This window comes from Hetaerina americana, unplaced genomic scaffold (assembly GCF_022747635.1).
Source record: "Hetaerina americana unplaced genomic scaffold, ioHetAmer1.1.p SCAF_11, whole genome shotgun sequence".
Classification (NCBI taxonomy): Eukaryota; Metazoa; Arthropoda; class Insecta; order Odonata; family Calopterygidae; genus Hetaerina; species Hetaerina americana.
The window spans coordinates 37,442,942-37,462,400 of NW_027286181.1; the positions used below are offsets into that span (position 1 = coordinate 37,442,942).

At 33.3% G+C, this 19,459-nt stretch overlaps 2 protein-coding genes across 4 annotated transcripts in view; one reads left to right on the plus strand and one right to left on the minus strand.

The window, feature by feature from the left end:
- Positions 1–542: 542 nt before the first annotated feature.
- bonsai (28S ribosomal protein S15, mitochondrial) lies at positions 543–7,878 on the plus strand. The gene is made up of 5 exons (XM_071599593.1): positions 543–711; positions 786–957; positions 3,329–3,462; positions 5,142–5,337; positions 7,435–7,878. Exons 1-5 carry the CDS (start codon positions 594–596, stop codon positions 7,745–7,747), a joined length of 933 nt encoding a protein of 310 aa, XP_071455694.1. The 5' UTR covers positions 543–593; the 3' UTR covers positions 7,748–7,878.
- A 1,240-nt stretch (positions 7,879–9,118) lies between these two features.
- Papss (PAPS synthetase) overlaps positions 9,119–19,459 on the minus strand; it is a 100,387-nt gene continuing 90,046 nt past the window's right edge. For all 3 annotated transcript variants that reach the window (XM_071599590.1, XM_071599591.1, XM_071599592.1), the window contains 5 exons: positions 18,151–18,399; positions 13,918–14,115; positions 12,954–13,163; positions 10,814–11,090; positions 9,119–9,883 (listed from right to left, as the gene is read on the minus strand). In XM_071599590.1, coding sequence (XP_071455691.1) covers positions 9,786–9,883; positions 10,814–11,090; positions 12,954–13,163; positions 13,918–14,115; positions 18,151–18,399 — 1,032 coding nt within the window. In that variant the 3' untranslated portion in view covers positions 9,119–9,785. The remainder of the gene's footprint in view (positions 9,884–10,813; positions 11,091–12,953; positions 13,164–13,917; positions 14,116–18,150; positions 18,400–19,459) is intronic.

Genomic DNA, 19,459 nt, shown 5'->3' on the forward strand with positions numbered 1-19,459 from the left:
AAAAACTATGGAAAATTAACGAGCATTCTTCATGGAATTTTGGGCGGGACCCTGATCAGTTACCAATCCTATAGGACTGGTGGAACAGGAAATGTTTATAAAAAACGCATAGCACAGCAATAGCCTATTTAGTTAAGGCATTATTTTTTTTATTTCAGAAAGCCCCAAAAATTTACCGATGTAGACTCGCGGAGAGGACGCCGTTTGGAAGCAGTCAACCTCTGCGTTATAACAGCCAGTATTGCCGTTGTATTTGCCCTGGATGGAAGAAATAAAATCTTGAAAAATAAAGTAATCGTTTTTCTATAATTTGAGTATAGTTTTCTCCTCTTTGGAACAAATTGTGCCACTTCCTAGCATATAAAATCTATCTTACCCAACCACTCCACGGTTCTCTACGGTTGCCATACAATTTTCACGTCTTGATTTTCCCTCCATGCCAACTTGAAACTTGAAATCTGTTGTGATAGCAAGAGACATCTTCTGGATAACTGTACAACTACGAAAACAAAAGCGTTATGAATAACAACGAGCGAAACTGAGAGAAGCACATAATCGAATAATATACCATCGCCGTGGAAACTTAAATAACGATGAGTTCACTTAGCTGTCTTGGTAGACTAAGGTTACCGTGCTCATCCTTCATGCACCACGTATACCAAAATCCGTTGATTCACTCTCCGGCTAATAGTTCCTCAGTCTGTGGAAGCTGTAAGATATTGGACTTTAAATAATGTGTGGGATATTTTGTGACTTTTATTAAACTATATATTATTACTTCGCAGTATTCCTGATTCAGCATGGAAGAGGATTTAAATCTGATCTCAAAATTAAGTGGGTTAGGCCTACAAAAATACCATGTTTTAAACCAGAAAAGAGTGGGGATTGTGAATTATTTCCTAATTTAGACTTGAGTCGCCCTCCAGCCCAATTCATGCAGTCTAAAGAGCTCGAAACGTGAGTTGTCGTAATTTTTCCCTTAACGAATGTTTCTAAGGCGTCTAAAAAAGTATGTAAATTCACTGGCCACGCTTTGTTATGAGTGTCCCTATCAACTTTGGTTAAATAAATAAAACTACATTTAGCAAATGCATTGCTGGTAAACGTATGAGCCATTTCTTAGTCTTTGTAAGTCAGTCAAGTCTATCCACATCTGTCTTTTGATAAACAGCTGGTTAAAAATTTCTGTGATACCTATAATTGTTTTTTCTAAAACGGCTAAGTGATCAAGATTACGTTAAGTTAGGAATATATTCGAGAATTGAACACTGTTAATCCTCTTGAGAAGTCGAGGGTGGGATTCTGTGAAAATGCTCATTTAAAAGAACGCCGATTTGAGATTTTGCACTCCACAACTATCATGCCATGAATGTTTTTACTTTATCTTTGTGAGGTACTCCGATTTGATTTACTAATGCACCTGGCGATTATTTTTAAGTAGGCAATTTTCGGTATAACTTAAATTGATCTATTGCTCAGATGACCGGTACATATCCAAATACCATATTCCATTCCCCAAATGTTGTCCAATGTTGCCTTTATGTACTCTTTTAATTTGTACTGTCCGTCCCTGGTATACTCAGAAGAGTAAAAACTCGGAGAAGAGTAATTCATACAGTTTATCTGACTGCCCATCCCTGTATACATGGGGCAGTAATTGCATTCATACAATTACTTGGTACAAGTTTGCTGGCATAAACAATTAATGAAACACAAGATAAAAAACTTGCCCTTCACTTCAACATTTCATGCTAATTTTAATATCTGCACATTATTCAATATTCTCATTGTAGTTACAACCTCATTTTCCTGAGTCTTTTTCATCATTAAATATGTTTTGCTCCTTTGCCTACTCCATCCCACTTTAATAAAATCCAAAAACTATCCCTCCTTTTCATTACTCAGTCCTATTTACCCAGGCCTGAACCAGAAAAAAATGCCCCAGAATCAATTGTTAAAAATCTCTGGAACTTGTATAAAATTCCCAGGATTCATATTTCTTTTTCTCATGGAATAAATAAGCAACGAAGTAGCTCAATTGCATTTTCCCCATTTTAACTGCATAATTATAACTTGTTGAAGTTCCTAGCTTAAATGAAAATGGGATTCTCTTTTCATTTGAAGGTAGTAGTAGTTTAAGTGGCTGTTTCATGTATTAAAATTTATGAATGAATGAGAAATAATATGAATAAAATAGTGTGAGTAAGCACTGGATTAAATTGGACATCTTCATCAAGTTGCCCAAACATTTCATTGAATTTTTCCAAATAGTATTTTTTTTTTTTAAGTTTGTAGAAGTAACTTAGCATTCGATTGAAAATAATTTTAGTGTTTTGAGGGAATGTAATTATTCATACCTCCATGTAAGTTTCAAAAATTTAGTATCATTGAGGACCATATTTTTCCTTCCTTGCCCATCAACTTTCCTCTAACTTACAAAGTTAGAGGAAAGATGTCACTCCTGTTTTCACCCATGGCATATCATGATTTTCTTTCAAATCCAAATATGATACTAATATTTGTTCCTAAGTATCCTTTCGCATTGTAAGTCAAGTAATAGATTTTGGTTGTTATGTCAGGCATGATATTTTATGATAAAGGAAAATATTAACCAGTGTTTTTAAAGTATCCTGACATTTCTATTCATAATTCCTTAAATTCTATGCCTGAATGCTGTTGTAAGCTTAGAAAGTTACCTCTTTAATTCACTTGAGGTTACAAATAGCCCTACCAATTTTACAGCGATATGTCTAATCCCAGTTAAGACATTTGTGTGACCCAACACTGTTATTCTTTCACTAAGGTCCCAGTGATTCGAAACTACTCTTAATTTCCGTAAAACTCATCTTTATGATTTTTTTTACCTTTGACTGGTACATTACAAGTTACAACAACAACAGCTCTTATAATTCATTCTTTCATATCGACCCAGATGAATCTAGGAAACTTGATTCTTATTTCCTTACATTCACTCGAGCCCTCTTATATAGAAATAACTACTCAGTGACTACCATGTGCACTCCTGAACAAATGGGAACAACCATCTCTATGTCATTTTTGGCAGTATGTTGCAAGCAAAACCAAAGCCTAAAGTTGCCCTGGAATGATTTCACGAAGCAGGTGTCCTTCCTGAGTTATAGTTATATAGCTTTATAGTTAGCATAGCTTTATAGTTAGCATTTACTGTTTTGTTATTTTTTCCTTCTGAACTTAACCTGACTGTGACTTATATCTCATTCTTATCAGAATGAATTGTATTTCTTTCTTATCATTCCCATTTTGCACAACTGTGAAGTTGGTATTACATGCATTAATATTTTTGTTTTAGAGCTGATGATGCTGTGAAGAAGTTGTTTTCCTTGGATTTCCTTCCCAAAAAGTGGATCCGAAGGGAGTATGAGTACATGCTCGTTGAACAAGTTAAAAACCATGAATATGACTCAAGATCGATTGAAGTTCAAAGTAAGTATCTTTGAAGCTGTTAGCCATTAGCCATTCCTTTTTCAAAACTACAATAAACCCACTGAGATGCTCTAGGAGATAAATGACTGATAGCAGACTGAAAGTGGGATAGTATTTAGCACTGAATATGACATGCATTGAATCATTTTTTCTTCATTTATAAAAGTTGTTAGACAATACGAGTATTCAGTTGTTACCACTTGATATGTGTAAGTAAATTTGTTTTTCACCATTATTGAATGAAAAATGAGCTGTCGATTTATTTAAAATAAACACTTGTAACTCATTTGCATTGAAAATTGCTTGAAATTTATAGATTAAAATGAAGAAAAGAAAATTGCAGGAATGACACTTCAAACGAGTGCTGAAATATTCTTTACACTATTTCCCTGCATTGGTCTGTATTTTTAACATACTTGCGAAAGTAAACCAAAAAACTGATAAAAATTAATGTTAATTCAGAGGGGAAATCAACTCAAAGTTAACTGTGACGTAGTTGTAAGTTCTCTGTACTACTAATTCTTTAGTTAGAATGAGGTTTCCAGTATATCTGTATTTTCTACTTAGAGAAAAATTTTAATTCATAAACTATGGGCCAACTTGTATTCTCTGATAATGAGGCAGTCATTAATTGTTAACAATTTACCCTTAGGATACGCTGCTTACTAATTGTCAATGAGTTATACAGTTTTAATTTCAGGGAAGTTAACAGTAGAAATAATCCTCAGGTTGTGTTTATGAAGAGAAATATTAATAAAATGTAATCAGAACATTAATCTCAGACTTCATCATCTAGATGAGTAGCAAACAGTAGTTTTTCAAAGATAAACGAATTAATTTTTGTTCTTCTTTTGATATTCCCCTTGAAGGCTTAGACACCCTACAGCTCTTCTCTTAACAGCATCCTAAAGTTCCACCCTTGATTATTTTTGTCATATTACCATCAGAGTTTCAGTTTTAAAGAAGAAAAAAAAATGTTTTAACTTGTTGGAAAAAATAATTATTTTTGCTTATATCAATGATTCAGTTTCTAATAAATGTTGAATATTCCAAAATATCATTCATTACCCTCAAAAGAATGAAATCTTAGCCATTGCAATGCACAAAATATGGTACGAATGATAATCAAGGGTTTATCCAATATTCATTACATATATGCAATTGCAAAATTCATATTCTAATAGTGTGATTTCTGCTGCCTTTTTCTTGTGATTGATTCATGATGAGGAAGATTATATCGTCTTTCTGAATGGAACTATGCAAAAGATCAATTTATTCCCTCATTTTTAACATTTTTCTTCCTTGGTCTTTGAAAAAAGCCTTCACAGGTTTGCTTTTGCATTGTTATATTTCCAAGTTGATGTTATCGAAAATGGGATATCTATACACTTATATTTTACATACTGAGTTGGGTTAGTGACCAGCTTAATTGGTTTATGGATCCTTCCAAAATAGGCATACAATGCTTCTATCTGTTTGTGGCATGTTTTTTTTTGACAGATTTTATTATTGCCTGGGAAGAGGGTTTAAAGCATATCGAATGTATAATAGTGTTTAGGAGGTAGATTTTAAATGAGTTTCACTAATTCAATTTTTGGTTAACCTTTTTAATGTGTATTGCATTTATCTAGAAAAATGTTATAACCTTATCCAAATTTTGACTACATTTTTCATTTCAGTTTCGAGGATGACAGCACACATTAGGTTCTTGCAAAAACATACTGAACATACACCAAAGGATGTGAGGAGTAGAGTTATTGTCAAGGAAATCATAGATAGAAGAAAGAAGTGCCTGAAATTTCTGCGCAGATGGGATTACAAGAGATTCGAATGGCTTCTTGACAAATTAAACATTATTTACCGGCCACATCCCAAGTAAGTTAATTTAATCAAGTAATGAGTCTGATATAAAATAAGTATTTCATTTTCAGTATTTTCGTAGGTGATCACATCCTGTTGAATCAGACAAGAATGGAAGTATGTTTTTATTTCTCCATGATTAAAGAGAAACAGGAATACCAATTTGTTACCATATCTGGCTTCAAACTGATCCAATATTGTTAATCTTAATATTCTATAAGTATGCAGCAAATTTTTTTAATCAATGAAAGTCTATTCAATTTTTGTCTGATGTGACATGAAACCATCAATGTACTTGAATGTCTGAAAAGAGAACCCTGAGAAATTGCATTCAACATTTGTAAACAGTAATTAAAATCCGTTGTCAAAGTAAGAATTGAGTCCTAGATAAACGAAAATGACAAGAAAGTTTAACAGATGTTGGCTTAAGGATAGAAGCTAACGTGAGATATTAGTTTAACTTATTTACATTTATTTAATGTTCCCTTATTCTTTCTAGGTTAAATTACTTTTATTCTGAAATTTTCTAAATTACAAACTCTCATTTACCAATGTGTTAGTGTCTACCAAATGCTATTCCTCTTAGAAAAGAAATGCATAATTATAAATTTTGGCCATTGGCCATTTTGTATCCTTTACAAATTGAATGGATCACTAATAATCTGAAGAATGAAAATTTTAAAACAGTCACTCAACTTTTCTTGTGAAATGTGAACCTGTATTATTATGAGAACTCTGTTACCACACTGTACTGCAGCCATTTATGTTAATTCCAATTATTAATATGCATATGTGTTTTGGTGTATTTTTTTATATGGAGCAATTTTTGGCTTATTAGGTAATTATGGTCTTACATTTATATCTGTAGTGATTTATACCTTTAAGTCTGACATTTCATTTCACATCTTATGTATTAGGATATTTGCCAGCCACAATGCAGCGTGTCAATAGAATCTTACCTTTTGAGTAACCCCTTTCAAGAAGTGGTTTTTTAATTAGTAATAATGAATAATGCCGTATTTTCCCATCAATAACATTGTGTAAAATGAAAATTGAAACAAACCAAATATTTACATACCTCTGTACATAATAATTTAAAGAAGAGTCTCGCAAAAATAAATTGGTCTAGAAGCATGTCTTTCTGATTGCATTCTATTTTATACAGATCTAATACTGTTACATTTATTTCATCTCATAAATCCATGAGGAAAAGAAGAACCATAATTTATATACCTTATTTATTCTTATACCTAGTACTTCTTTATTCTAATACGTAGTACTTCACATATACGTAGAGTGCATTTTATTATATTCAAGCACAATATATGATAGGATAGGTAGATTACTCAAATTGAATTTAGCGCCGATACTAACAAAGCAAAGTAAAGCAAACAAAACAAGAAAATTTCATTTCATTCATTCTCTTACTTTTTTTATAGTTGATTTGCTGAAAGTTAATTTATATAGCAAATAAAAGGGCACACAAACCTATGTCTCGTTTCGACTGACGAATCATAGCGGAAAAGCAATATGATAAAATATTTATATTTACAAAATATTTTCTTATTTTAGTATTTCCAATTATGAGCATTATTATGTATATGTAACTTATAATTTATTAAAAATGCATGATTACTGATGATATCAATGAATTCTTTGAAGGATCCATGCTGCTTCCAGGGTTAACTGTCGTGTAGGAATGTTGATGGACAACTGTTTCACCCCCCAGTCCTGTAGGCATCTTCAGGTCGAGTGACTAAGAAGACACCTCCAGAACTGGGGGTGAAACAGTTGTCCATCAACACACCTATGCCATGGTAATTCGCAGAAGCGACATGGATCCTTCTTCAGAGAGGCATCGTAGAAGCCTAAGTATTAATGAATTCTTTGTTTTATAAGTTATTGAAATGGGTGAATTTCACCTGCATAATAAAATTTACTCCAGTTGCCTTGAGTAAGTTTAAATAATTGCAATTTTAATTATGATATTAATACTTCACAAAAAGAGTGTTATGGAATACTTTTTATCTCTAAACTCTCATTTTGTCACTGCAGCCTTGACATTTTCAAGTTTTGTAGGTTTTTATAACCACCATCATGTGTTATTTTTAGATTTTATCATCGGATCACAAGAAAAGAATCTCTTACCAAGCTCACGCGACGACACTGTTTAGGGATAAGACAAGAAAGAATATTGGCTTTCAAAAGGCGTTTAGAATCACAGAAGGAGGCATTTCTGGAAGAAAAAGCCAAGTCATTGGACTGGATCCGCAATGAGGAGATAGCTTGCGGTGTCGAGCCTACTGTGAGAGAGGAAGATATTGCTGATGTGCAAAAGAAATTAGAAGAATTGAGATTGAAGAAAGTGAAACAAACAACAGAAGATGCAAAAATACCTTTCCATCCAGAATGCTTAGGTTTATAAAATTTTTTTTATAGGAATTTTGAAATTTACTATAATTTGTGATTTCCGTGCTTGATAAATTAATTTTCATTCCTATTTTATGTAAATAGATTTTTGTCCAAGTTGTTTGAAATAAAAATAAATAAATGACATTGTGTATTTATTATTTGTCATTTGAATGAAGTTTTTTAATGGTACCTTCTGCCTCAGAATTCAAGAGGATTTTTATCTTTAAATTTATTTCATTTGCGAGGTCAAATTTTAATGTGGTCATGGAATAACCAAATTAATCTTCCAATTCCTTTTAGTTTAATTATGGTACACAATGGATTTCATTTGCCTCGGGTTATCTCCTGGGACATTCATAATTTGGGGTTTCTTGATTTTTGGATCTTTATTGCTTGTTTAGCTGCAATATTTACAAGCTAAAAGCTCAGTAGATGGAATTTTCAGTGCTGTCAAAAATTTCAAATCCACTAGATATATATTTCACTAACGCAGTCATTTAGTAAATGTTTGTGCTGGAAGAAAATAACATTCCTGTGAAAGAAATAAGGGCTAAAGGAAGGTAAGAATTAAAGAGGGAAGTTCGTTTTTCTTTCAACCTTTAGAGGATAATTTGTTAAGCATTTTCATTTAACTGTAAAAGAACTAGGTAATACTTTGGTTTATTCATAATTTTGCAGTAGTTTGATCAAGTTAGTTTCAATAATTTGAATGAAGGATTTTTAGCCAATTTTTTATGCTGAAATGTGCCTGCCGTCTGACTTAGACATATGTAGCATTAAGTGCCACAAACTCAAACAAATACACAATATTTTATTCTTCAAAATAGTAGCTGCGCCCATGTCTATACATTTTTCAATAGTGCTGACTAATGGTATGAAGAAAATAAACCACTCCATACGTACCTGGCAAATGTGAAACTTCTGGTGGAAATGTTTTTTTCGTCAATTACTGACTACCCTTACCCTGGGATTTGATATTACATTTTGTCATTATCAAAAAATCTCAAGTGTAAGCTAATAGAGATTACACAATTTACTGAGGAAGATTGATATAATTCAGTCTAGAGATGATTGATGGGTGAAAATCATGAATTATCCCCAATGGTATGAGAAAACTCGACTCATTTAATGGGGTACCCCGGTTCCTTATCCTTTCTGATGTCCCTACTACTTTGATCATCTTGATCATTGATTAATTGATCTTCATCCTGTATTTTGCACTTGTAATCTATTGAGCTTTAAAATGATGGTAATCACTTGGCTAACTAAAGCATGATCATTTAGTTAATTAATAACCACCCAAAATATTATCTAGAAAATATCACAGGCATATTCTACAAGTCAGGTTTACGTCAAGGGTGTGAAAGATAACTCCAAATTTCCAGTGATAACATTTTATTTTTTCATAAATTTTTAAACAAATATTTTTAATAAAATGTCAAAAGTGGAGAAAGAAAAACATTGGAATGTTTTTATCTAAAGTTTCCTAAGAATACACAGCACAATACTGCATATCTATTGTCTTCTATTAAACACTTCATACAAATAACAAGTTTTAAAAATGATATATAAAGATTTAAAAAAAACCTTGTGCCAGCAAGATAAAATATAAAACAATATTTGGGTCACAGAATGGGTATTTTTAAATGATCAAAATACAAAACAATACTAAAAATTTTCCCAGATACTGCTCCTTATCTTAACAATCAAATAACAATATCAACATATAAATTTGAATATTCTTTGGTTGAGAACAATTTTGTAAAATTGCACAATTATTCATGGAAAAAATGTTAAGGAAGAGTTATAAATCAGAAAAGAGAGCACCTAATTAGTATATACATAAATGTGAAATGTACAATATTTGCCTATATACCTCTCCTTGCTTACTTTTATCAAAATGCCCATTAACTTTAACAGAAGTACCTTTGAATGTATTAGCAATGCAAGGAACTTTCCTTTCATGTAATCTCGCTGTCTTCAACTTCTTGATATGACTCCTTCATTAAATAGCGAGATCTTAAAAAATATGTTACATTCTAATAAATATGTCAATTGGCCCTTAGAGACTGGTAGTATTCAGCAAGCACCTTCCATGCCTTGGGTGCCATAAAACCATCTGGAGGATTCTGTCCACTTCTGGCAAGACCTGTAAATTAAGAGTAATTCCAATACATGATGCTTGATTCAACAGGAAAAACAATTCTATAATTACTGGAATGGGAATCCATACAAAAAGCAATGTCTATATCAAATTGTAATGCTTAGGCACCAGGAAAAACATGGCTTTTCTAATAAGAAATATTTTTCTAAGCAGGGTATTCAAAATTGATTTTAAAAGCAAATTAACGACAGACTTGATTATAATACAGAGTGACTAGATCACATATGATAATGGAAAAAATAGAGTGCCATTGAGCATACATATTTATACAGTAACATGTAACCATAAATACTATAAGTTATGAAGTTAATTCTTCTGAAAATTCTAACTTTTTATTTGTTTTTCAGCTAACATTTTTGCGTATGTTTTTTTGAAAAAGCTTAACCTAAATCTAGACAGGTTAAAATATAACTCATCACATGAAAGGCTGTCCTCATAAAAATAATTTTAGGTTTAAACCAGCATGGGACAAAAACGAAATAATGAGGAGACTTCAAAAAGGCACCATTACCAGAGATATGTATGTGTAAATGTTCTTCTGCTTGTATAAATAAATCATTTTTTCTTTGAGAAAAGGCATATCTTTAGCAGGAAAAAAAATGTTCTGAAATTAAAATATTCTGATTGAACTTAATAAATTAATTTTATCAGGCTTTAACATATAACATAACTAATTTTTTCAAGTTAACTTACACCATGCCCTGGTAATTATAAAACACAATCAATACATCGCTAAATAGCCAATGTGATAGTAAACAATACTTTCTGAGAATCAATGGATATGGACAACTGCAATGAATAATTGTCACAAAGAGTCAAATATATAATGATCAAGTGACAGGTACAATGAAGGCTTGCTGCCACTGAACCTTTAGTCACTAATGGCCTCGTGTAACTATAACTTTTTCAACTTACCCCTCATCTTAGTGCCCGAGATGAACTCAAAGTCAGAAGCTCTTGATGGGTCAAAAAATGCCATCTTCCGTACTGATCGATCATATGCCGCTACACGGAAAGGCACAATTTCAAGATGGGACAAACCAGGAGCTGCCCTCAAAACTCTTGCTCCATGTGTTGCCTCATAAAGGTCACCACCAACCTCTTTGTTGGGATGAGGTAAACCAGCAGGATCTCTGCCCACAATGTAGAAGTTTGCACCAGCATTCATACGAGCTTTTGCATGCCACTGCACCTGCAAGTTGAAAAAATAAAAGTACTCTTATGAAAATTTGATTTTAATTCAGAATTACATCTTGAACAGTGGGCATGTAATTTATTTTCTGTTATTCTATTATGAAAATCAAAATTCCCAAGCTTCTATCTAGAAATGTAATGAAATAATTGACTTTGTAATTCCACACACATTTGTGTGGAATTACAAAAGAGTGTGTGGAATTACAAAAAGTGTGTGGAATTACAAAGTCAATTATTTCATTACATTTCAATATGTTATACAAATTCCATAAAGCTACGCCTGAGACAACAAATTCTAACTAGAATGCGAAGCTTTTTAACCAGGGCCCATGAAAAAGTTATCTGAACACAAATAAAACAACTATATTGAAATTAAATGAACTGAATATTCACTTTGTAATTCCACACACAAAAAGTGTATGGCATTACAAAGTTAATAATTTTATTTCATTTCAATATTTTTGGAAATTCCATAAAGTTATGCTGGAGACAAAGAATTTAATAAATCATCAACCTTCCACTTTCGAGGTGAATGTTTGAATTCACCAATCAATCCAGCCTTCTTAATTCTGTTTTAATTTGAATGAAGCCAGGGATGGAAATTAAAAACAGAATGAAACATTTTTGAAGAAATGGTTAGTCCATGAGGGATGGGTGTTGAACAAAACATGGTAGTTATGTATGCACCATCCACAAGACTAAACTAAATTCCATCAATTATGATAAATAAATTAAGTTCATTTTCATCCTTTTAAATAAAGAAATTAGTAAAGCATCACCATTCAATTGGAGTGGCCACCAGAACATACATGGTTTGTATAAAAAGTATCGGGAAGATTTTATAAAAATATATTAATTTCAGATATTGCTACAATGCCTCAAAATTCTTCAAAGTACATCCCTTAAGTGTTGACATACTTTTGCCAACGGCTTTTCCATGACTTAAAGACTCCCTGGTGGGTGGATTCCAGAAGGTCCTTAAGGGTACACATGCAAGCTTTTCTGAAGGTGCTTAGGGTCCCATTGTGGTGTCCTTTGAGGAAGAATTCCACTTATGGGAATAGGAAATAGTCTGTTGGTGCCAAGTCTGAACTGTAAGGGGGTTGAGGAATCATCATGATGCTGTTGCAGGTCTTCAAAAGAATACACTTGACTCTGCTCTTAGTTGTCCGTCAAGACCTTTGGGATGAGTTTAGCGCAAATCTATCGTATCACCAAATTTTCAGTAATAATGGTGTGCCATGTCATCCTTTCAATGCAAATACGATCTGCAATCATGCCCGAACTTAACCAATGGTCTCAATTTAGCACTTGACACACATTTCAGGAAAAAATTGACACCGATACTTTTTATGCAAGCCTTGTGAATGATGTGCATTGAAAAGGCTAGACACAATAATAATGAAAAAAAATTTATAAAATTGGTACTTAAATCTATTAAAAGCCTTTCACCTAGTAATAACCAATCAGCACAATAAATGAAATGGACATCCATAAGGATGATTAATGGAGACTCATTTCCAGTGGTGGGTGGAATACATGTATATGCCATTGATTCCCTTGAACTTTAAATGCTTGAATACCTCCATCACAAACAAAAGACATCATTACAATACCCGCACTAATTGTTTCAATAAGAAAAGGCACATACCACCAATAGTTCTTTGTAATGGTGGGCAGAAAATTGTCCAAGAGAGTTCATGAATGAAAAAAGTTGAAAATTACGTATGGTCAATGAGACATGGAAGAATTCATGCATGATATAAGGAATTAAATATTTTGGCTTAATCAAATAAATACATAGGCCAGGAAGGGGCTATGGGGCTATTTTTAACCTCATCACAAAGGGAGTACTAATTACCTCTGTAGGTCCAGCGTAATGCATTGGGGATGGGAAAATAGCCAGAACTGTGAAATCATCAGGAAGAACACCCTCCTGAAGCACTGCCTGGTGCTGCTGCATTCGAACTGGAAGAGGAACATCATCATCCTTCGTCCAACCACCAAGGGGATGCAAAAGCAAAACTGGCTTCCTGAATCCTCTTTCTTCTAACAGGCGCCGCCTAGTGTCCTAGAATTAAAATAAGCATGAGCATAAAAAGAATTTTTCAACTATGAATTTTTAGATTAAGGAAATATACTACAAATTCCATGATCCCCATAATTTGCTTTATAGTTTTACACAATTTTCATATCAGAGCAGGATTCAAGCCCGTCACCTAAATATCAGCTACCCTACAGGTAAACCTGCAGGATGCACAGGCCTGGTAGATAATGCTCTATCAGATAGCCAAAGAACAAGAGAGGTTGTTGGACCATTGAAGATATTTCATTTAAGAAAATATTTAAAATAAAAAGCAAAAAGAGACAGCTTGGGTGTCTGCAAACTAATATTTTATCACAATAAAATAACCTGATATGCTATGCTCGCTAGAATTTGATTAGACTAATTAAAATCCAATAATTCACATTACACTGCTCTTTCTTCTCTAAACAACAACTAAATTTGATTCAGTGATGATCAGCAATATATTACTTTCACAATACACATTGAAGTGTAATGCAAAGCGGATTGCAAGATGTCCCACAATAAGAGGTTTATCATCACCCTTTGAATATGATGACTCTCAGCACAGGGTAATCTATGACAGTAATCTTGGACCAACATGAAAGGGATATAATTAAACATAAAGGGGGATCATTTGTGTGGACAGACCAAACAGTCCCCAATGAAAACGGTAAATTCTGATTGTTGCTAATATCAACTGCACTTTTTGTTTAAAATATACTGCTTATCAGTAAAAATAGGAGAATTATTTGTTTACCTGCATTAAAAGAGCATGACCATTGTGAATAGGATTTCTGAGTTGAAAGGCAAACACCGCATCCGCACCCATTTCCTTGAAACGTAGTCGAAGCTCATTGGGCGTGAGCCTATATTTGTCCAATCCATCATTCCACGTGATCTTTCCAAGGACCTCCAGTTCTCCTCCAACCAGCCAGTCACCACTTTCATAGATCATCTAGAAGGAAATGTAATAAATTCCAGTTCAGAGGAGGAAGGAAATGGTTATCTGGATTCAGCAATAAACTGCAGCAGAGGTCTTGCAATTAAGAGGATTCAAGAAAAATTTGACTGACAAGGTGAAAAATGAAGCAATAAAGGGTATGCATGTTGCATTCTTTCTACAACTTGTTTGCTGTCTAAAATAGTACCTACATAATAAATTGATGAAAAACTATTATCACAGAATAAATACATTTTATCAATGCCAAATAATAGAAATATTATAGATAAATAATAATAATAATAATAATACATTTATTTGTCTGGAGATTTGTTGCATATTCATACATACACAAATATAGGACACGTCAAATATAATTTTCACAATTTCACAATAGAAGAGATACAATATATAAATATATATATATATATACATACCAATACACTAGTATAATTACATATCAATTGTTTAAGCCGGAATTGATGCATTGCGACAATTCAAGGTATTCATTTACAGAATAGAACATATTATTTTTTAAAAGGTTAAACAGCTTTTTCTTGAAAACAGGTACTTTTGTATCATATTTCATTTCATGGGGAAGTTTATTGAATAACCTTAAGCCCATTGCTTTGGGCCCATGGGCAGTATTGTATGTCCTGACAAATGGTTGGTGCAGGTCATTGCAGGTCCTTGTGTAGTGACTATGGTAATTGTGGTTGGACTTGTAATGGGAAATATTACCCTTTGCATGTAAGATGACATTAAATATATATATGCAAGGTACTGGTAATAAACCAAGTCTTTTGAAGAGAGGTTTACATGGTGCATTGCAAGGAGCATTGCTCATAATACGTATAATCCTCTTTTGGATTTTGAAGATTATGCACGCATGGGGAGAGGAACCCCAGAAGAGGATACTGAAAGTAACACGAGAATAAAATTCACCATAGTAAATGGATAGAAGGACCTCTAAATTTACAGAATACCTACTATTTCTAATAAGGAAGCATAGGGAGCTTAACTTGCTGCGTAATTTGAAAATATGTTCCTCCCAAGACATGTTTTTCTGCAGGATTACTCCCAGGAATTGGGTACTGGAATTTTGGGGAATGCTCACACCTTCTACATCTACTGAGATTGCAGATGAAACTTTCTTTTTATTAGTAAAATAAATCAGGCTGGACTTATTTAAATTGGGTTTTAGAAAGTTATGAAGACACCATGCATTGAAAATCTGAGCTACTTCGGCGGCTCTTTCTGTCAAGCTGTCTACTGAGGAGGCTGATACAATGATATTTGTATCATCAGCATACAGTATTGGGTCTATCCCCTTAATGAGCTTAAGATTGTCTGGGAGATCATTGATATAGATTAAAAATAAAATAGGACCAAGTACCGAACCCTGGGGAACACCCAGTGTTACTTCTCTACCAGGGGAAACAAATTTGGAGCCATTTCTTGAGAGCTCAACATACTGATGCCGTTCACTTAGATAAGATTCAATCCATTTGTAGGGCGTGCCTCTTATACCATAGCATTTCAGTTTATATAGGAGTAACTGATGATTGACGAAGTCAAAAGCTTTACTGAAATCGAAAAATAATCCTAAAGTTTCAGTTCTATTATCCAATCCTGAAAGTATTTGATTCAACATGTGATATGTGGCAGTTGTAGTGGACCTTGTTTTCCTAAATCCATGTTGAGATGTGGATAATAGCTTATATGTCTCAAGATATGATACAAGACGTTGATAAAAAACTATTTCAAATATTTTCCCCAGCTGGTTTAACAGGGATATTGGTCTATAAGAATTCATTGCCATTTTGCAACCTTTCCCTTTGTATATTGGCACAATTTTTGCTGATTTAAGAGGGCTCGGGAAAATTCCAGTTTTTAGGGATTCATTAATTAAGAACAGCAGCTGATCCTTAATAGCATTAAACGACCTTTTTATGACTATCCCTGGGATGTCATCTAATCCAGGACTAAATTTGTTAGGTAATTTATTGATTACGTTGGTCAGTTCCATGGCTGAACATGGGAATATATATAATGAATTGCATGAGTTAGGAATATGAGAATAATTTGCTGAGTTGACTGAAACTGTGGGATTTTGATGGGATAGATAGAAATCATTCAGGATGGAGGCCATTTTAGAGTAATCTGATATAGCATTACCAGCGGAGTCCTGCAGTTGAAGATCTTGTACATGATGTCGACCCTTTGATTCGTTAATAATTTTCCAAATCTCTCTAGATTTATTGTCTGCATTGGTAAGTCTAAGGTTGTTGAAAGATTTTTTGGCATGCTGTAAGGTTTGGCGATAACTTTTCTTGAGTACTGAGTATTCTTGGCGATCTGCTGGATTTGATTTACTTTTGTAATACACTGCGGCATCTTTCATTTTCTTTGAAAGCCAACCAATTTCATCAGAGACCCACTGACTTTTGTAGTTAACAGAAGAGCTTTTGTTTTTTGTATGCTTCAGGACACGGGGAAAGCAGATTTCAAAGTAATGTAGATAGGTGGAATAGAAATATTCAAAGCTAAGGTCAAAGGACTTAAAGGAAAACAAATCGGACCAGTCATGGGAATTTAATAAGTCACAAAAGGCGATCATATTCTGATCAGAGAAATACCTTTTGTAGTATTTTTTACTTTCTTTGGATGTAGACACAGCAATTGTAGAAAGAAGTGGGTAGTGATCAGATATGTGGGCATTAATGGTATTTGTTTGTACTAGGTCAAGGTATAGATAAATGAAAATGTTTTTTTGCAAACCAATAATAATTAACTCAATTTAAAAGCATTGGATAGTCTAAAACCGCTTCTGCAATTCCCATCTATGTTAATATAGGTGAAGAGTGAGTTTCTTCTCCTTACAGATTACTTATATAGTCAACCACAGTTCACACACCTTATAACAAGGGATTCATCAACTCGATCCCTGCATCTATAAAACTTGGAAACACAAAAGAAGTTTGTGATCATCCTCAATTGGGTACCTTATTTGGAAGGTGATAGTCATTTCTACAGTTCCAATGATTCCAAAGAATTTAAAAAGCATGTCAATCAGTAAAACTAGGGCCAGTTACTTATATGCTTTTTTCTATAAACAACACAATAATACAGATGAATATATTTCAACAAAAAGAGCCACAATAAAATCATTAAAAGGAAAAGAATTTCTGTAGAACACACATGATATCTTGATTTTGGCAGTAGACTCCATATGACATGAATATCCAATAAATACACTTGAACATAACAGATTTTCAACAAAAAAAGATTAATTATTTTTCATTAGATAAGATAAGCTGCCTCTTGTACCAAATGCTGATGGTTTGATTCCAAGGGTAGTCATATATTTTTATCCAGTTATCTTTTACTTTGAATTCCCATTCACCTTGCATTCTTACTAGAAGTCATTTTGATTTGCAGATGAGCAAGAATTAGTGAGCCGGTTAGCCAAAGTGTTACAATCATTATTAAAGGTCTTGCAGAATCAGTGTGATCAGGATGAGAATTAATCACAAGAAACTGAAGTTAATTAGGTACTCGAGAAAAAAACGCCAAAATAATAATTAAAGCTGGGGGCTAAAAACTAGAACAGATAAACCAGTTCATCTATTTGGGAAGTTTTGGATGAGGGTGGGTAGAGTGATGGGAACATTGAAAGAAGAGTTGCATTGGGCCAAGAAGAGTATAAAATCAAAGTTCATAAACTTTCATTCAGTTTATAGCACAGTATTAGAGGGAAAATGCTGGGAAATCCTGGTAGAGGAAGGAAAATAATAGGCATTTTGGTTGGAATTGAGGGAGGCATAAAGTATACATAGCAAAGAATGAGTTATGCTAACATGCAGTATGGGATCTAAAGACATTTTGTGTCGATAATAGTTAGAGCTTAGGAGTACAGAAATATTTGCCGTCAAGGTTTATCAAAAAGCAAGCATAAGCCAGTAAATTGCTACCAATAATTATATATATTTTATAAGATTTAAATATTTTTCACCCACTATACAGAAAATTGCCTAAAGGTCAACTAACCTTAATGTAAGGGTGAACTCTGTGAACACATCCAAATGTCCTTGCAACTCGTTCCTCTTTCCTGTGAACATAGAATTCAGGTCGACGTAGAATAGCTACAGGCTTTCCTTCATACCGCAGTGAAATAGCTGAGCATCCATCCAGGATGACTTTGTCCTCTGAGGACACAGGAAGAACAATGGGAATGGAATGGTTACAAACTCCATGAGCTGCCTCATCTCCACCAGAGAGCATATTGAAATGCAATGACTGCAATGAATGAAAAAGAGGAACGTTAAAAATCGCAACAATAAGATGCAAAGCATGCATTAACCCCTGAGAGTGATTAGCGATAATATATTATTGTTTTCAATTTATGCTCAAATTGACAACAACAATACGTACATTGTCAACTCTGTAGCGGTCAGGTAAAACAATGAGTACCAATACACATGACAACGAAAATTGATCATATTGTCTCTTTAATCCAATAAAACCACATTGATTATCACATCATCCTGTTATATTGATGTGTTATTTGAATATCAGATAGATTTATCAATCAAATATGCTTTGCCTAAGACTGTTTTCCAAGGGTGATCTTCAGCTCTTATGGCATGAAATATAATTTGTTTCCAAATCAGCTATCAATTGCCTTAATCACATGTCTCTATTATTTGATACAGACATTACACTTTTAATATGTGGATCCAAGTTTCCAACTACAATAATGCAAATCAACATGAACAGCAATGTGATGCAGAGGCAAAGCATGTGAGATCAGTTTCTGAGGGATATCTTTGACAGTGGTACCTTTGATGAAAAAATAGCACTAGCTTTTTGGTTTCAATCTTAATCTTTAAGACTTGAAATGAAATTGAAAAGGCAAGACAACATATATTGGGTATTGTATGGCCTCCTACAGCTGCTATCTAGTGTGACTTCAATTTTAATTATCCCATAAGAGAGGATATCTTTGGCACAAAGCATGCTAATTAGTAATAACATTTGTAGTCTCAGGTGTAACTTTATGGAATTTGCATAACATATTGAAATGTAATGAAATAATTGACTTTGTAATTCCACAAACTTTATTTTAAAAAACACACGACCCAGGTTTCGACGTTGAACGTCATCATCAGACCTGATGACGACGTTCAACGTCGAAACCTGGGTCGTGTGTTTTTTAAAATAAAGTTTGTGGAATTACAAAGTCAATTATTTCATTACATTTCAATATAGTAATAACATAGTAATCCAAAATAAAAATCATAATTTTCATTCATCATTAGATGGTTAGATACCAAACTGTTATTGTCAAAAAATATTT